Source organism: Corvus brachyrhynchos, unplaced genomic scaffold, assembly GCF_000691975.1.
Source record: "Corvus brachyrhynchos isolate BGI_N302 unplaced genomic scaffold, ASM69197v1 scaffold351, whole genome shotgun sequence".
Lineage (NCBI taxonomy): Eukaryota > Metazoa > Chordata > Aves > Passeriformes > Corvidae > Corvus > Corvus brachyrhynchos.
The window spans coordinates 152,568-154,733 of record NW_008236203.1 but is presented as its reverse complement, the minus strand read 5'-3'; the positions used below and the strand labels follow the sequence as shown (position 1 = coordinate 154,733).

The following is a 2,166-nucleotide window of genomic DNA, read 5'->3' as shown; positions in this document are numbered from 1 at the left end:
GGAGAAACGGGGGTACATGGGGCTACCTGGAGCGGCAGGCCCCCAGGGGACCTGGGTAAAGGCTGCCTTACACTTCCACCCCTAGCTCACCTCTGAGGTGCCAGCAGCTTTGTGGGAGAGGGCTTCACTCAGTGCCAGGGAGCTGGCATTGACTGCATGCGCCAGCTCCTGCTCCACGGCTTTGTGGGCCTTGGCTGCCTCATGGATCCTGCAGGTGCCAGGGGCTGGAGGTCAGGGCTCCCCTGGGCTGGGCAGGCACCTTTGCATGGCCACAGCACAGCTCTTCCTTCCCTGTGCCCACCACATTCCCCTTTTCGCAGTCTGACCTGGCAATGAGGGTCTCAGCGACCCGTGAGACCTGCTGCAAGAGGCTGCTCTCCTCCTCCGTCAGATACTCCATGGACTGCTGGGAGCTGAGCCGTGGCCGTGTGGCTGCTCGGTAGCTCTCCCCTCTTTGCTTGTCCTCCCAAGACTTGAGGGTGCTTTCAAATGCCTGCAGGGGACAGACATGGCCCCTCTGAGATGGTCACACCTCCCCATGTCCCAGCATGGTCCTGCTGAGCACCCCAAGCTCACCCGGTCCCTTGTCAGCATCTGGGCTCTGTTCTTGTGCTGGATTTTGATGATGCCGGGTGGCTGGATCCAGGCCTCTCCATCCACCTGCACTGGGACACCCTCGTCCCCCCGGATAGTGATCTTCACCATGCGGCACTGTGGGGCAGACAGCCCAGGGGTGGCATCAACTGCTGCCAGGCTGAGCGCAGCTGCACTGCCTCAGGCTCCACTGCTGCCCCAAAAGCTTTCTGGCACCACTTGTAGTCCTGCAGGGTGCCTTGTCACTACCTGTGCGATGCGATGGTGCTGGAGGTTGATGACCCGTGACACGGCCATCTGGATGCTGCCAAAGACTGCCACCACCTCCAGCTTCTTGTCATCAAAGGATGGAGCCCCAAAGTTCTGTAGAGGACCACTACATATGAGACTTCCAAAATCAGTTCATTTTGGGACCCAGCTTTTCCCCCATGTGTGCCCAAGGCAGGGACTCCCCAGCCCTAGGGTTTCTTAGGACTGGGGAAAGGACGTCATGCCACCCAACTCATCACATGGTACTGGCACTCACATTGTCCTCCTTGGTGCCTCCCCAGAAGTTGATGCCGCCAGCATAGCTGGGGATGTTGAGGACAGCAATGCCCTGCAGGCTGGGCAGTGAGATGGGCACCCCGTCACACTGCAAGAGAGGGCTGAGCCTAGGGGGCTGCTGTACTACTGCCCCTCCCACCCTGTCCCTGTTCTCCCAGCCCTGTACCTCCAGCTGTACCCGCTGCTCCAGGTTCTTGTAGGTGCGCTGCAGGAGCTCCTTCGTGCCTAGCACCCCATACCACATCATGTTCTTGGTGCGGCTGCTGTGGGGCAAAGTGGAACAGATGAGGGGCTGTGGGCTCCCCACTGCCTGTCACAGGCTCCGCACCCTTCCCAAGGCACTGGGCTGAACAGTCCTGGACTGTTGGCCCCACCTTAGTTTCCCCAATTCGTGCTGCCTCCCAGGAAAGCCAAGGTGCAGCATGTTGCACCCAGATTTCAACCCTTCCATGCCAGCATAGCAATGTCCCTCTATCCAGGTGCAGAGCAAGTAACTCTCACCAAGCCCTCATGTCTTCACCCTTCTGGGGTGTTTGCAGCCTGCCACCAAGGGGTGCTCATCCCAGTACTGGGTATAGGTACAAAATCTGCTGCAGGAAGGATCCCCAGCACAGTAGCACCAAGTCACCCCCTTGGCATCTTAATGGTCCCTCCTGGGGCAGGCATTGGAGAGCCAGGGCTACATGTTTTTCCTGGGGGAAACCTGTGGGGTTCCAGCAAACCTGCACTTCTTGGGGTGCTCATCGCGTTTGTTGTTGAACTCCAGGGAGATCTTTGCATCCAGGCCGATGCCAAAGTAGTTATTCATGACACATTTCTCCAAGAAGTGGCTGAAAGCAGCAAACAGGGAAAGCAGGTTGAGTAGTAGCTGCACATCGGTGACTCTGGGTTGGCACTAGAGGATGGGGTGTAACACCCACTGGAGCAGAACAGCTGGCACTAGGAAGCCTGACCAAAGCTAGCAGGGATGGCTGCATTTCCCTCAGCTGGCATAGCAGGACCCCCATTACACCGCCATAACCTTAC

The 2,166-nt window shown here is 58.4% G+C and overlaps 1 protein-coding gene across 1 annotated transcript in view; it reads right to left on the bottom strand.

Moving 5' to 3' along the window:
- The window catches only part of DGKK (diacylglycerol kinase kappa), a 24,543-nt gene that overhangs the window by 5,607 nt on the left and 16,770 nt on the right, over positions 1-2,166 (bottom strand). The window contains exons 19-26 of the mRNA XM_008641087.2: positions 1,863-1,970; positions 1,307-1,403; positions 1,121-1,228; positions 844-957; positions 577-711; positions 327-493; positions 87-208; positions 17-26 (exon numbers count right to left, since the gene is read on the bottom strand). Coding sequence (XP_008639309.2) covers positions 17-26; positions 87-208; positions 327-493; positions 577-711; positions 844-957; positions 1,121-1,228; positions 1,307-1,403; positions 1,863-1,970 — 861 coding nt within the window. The remainder of the gene's footprint in view (positions 1-16; positions 27-86; positions 209-326; positions 494-576; positions 712-843; positions 958-1,120; positions 1,229-1,306; positions 1,404-1,862; positions 1,971-2,166) is intronic.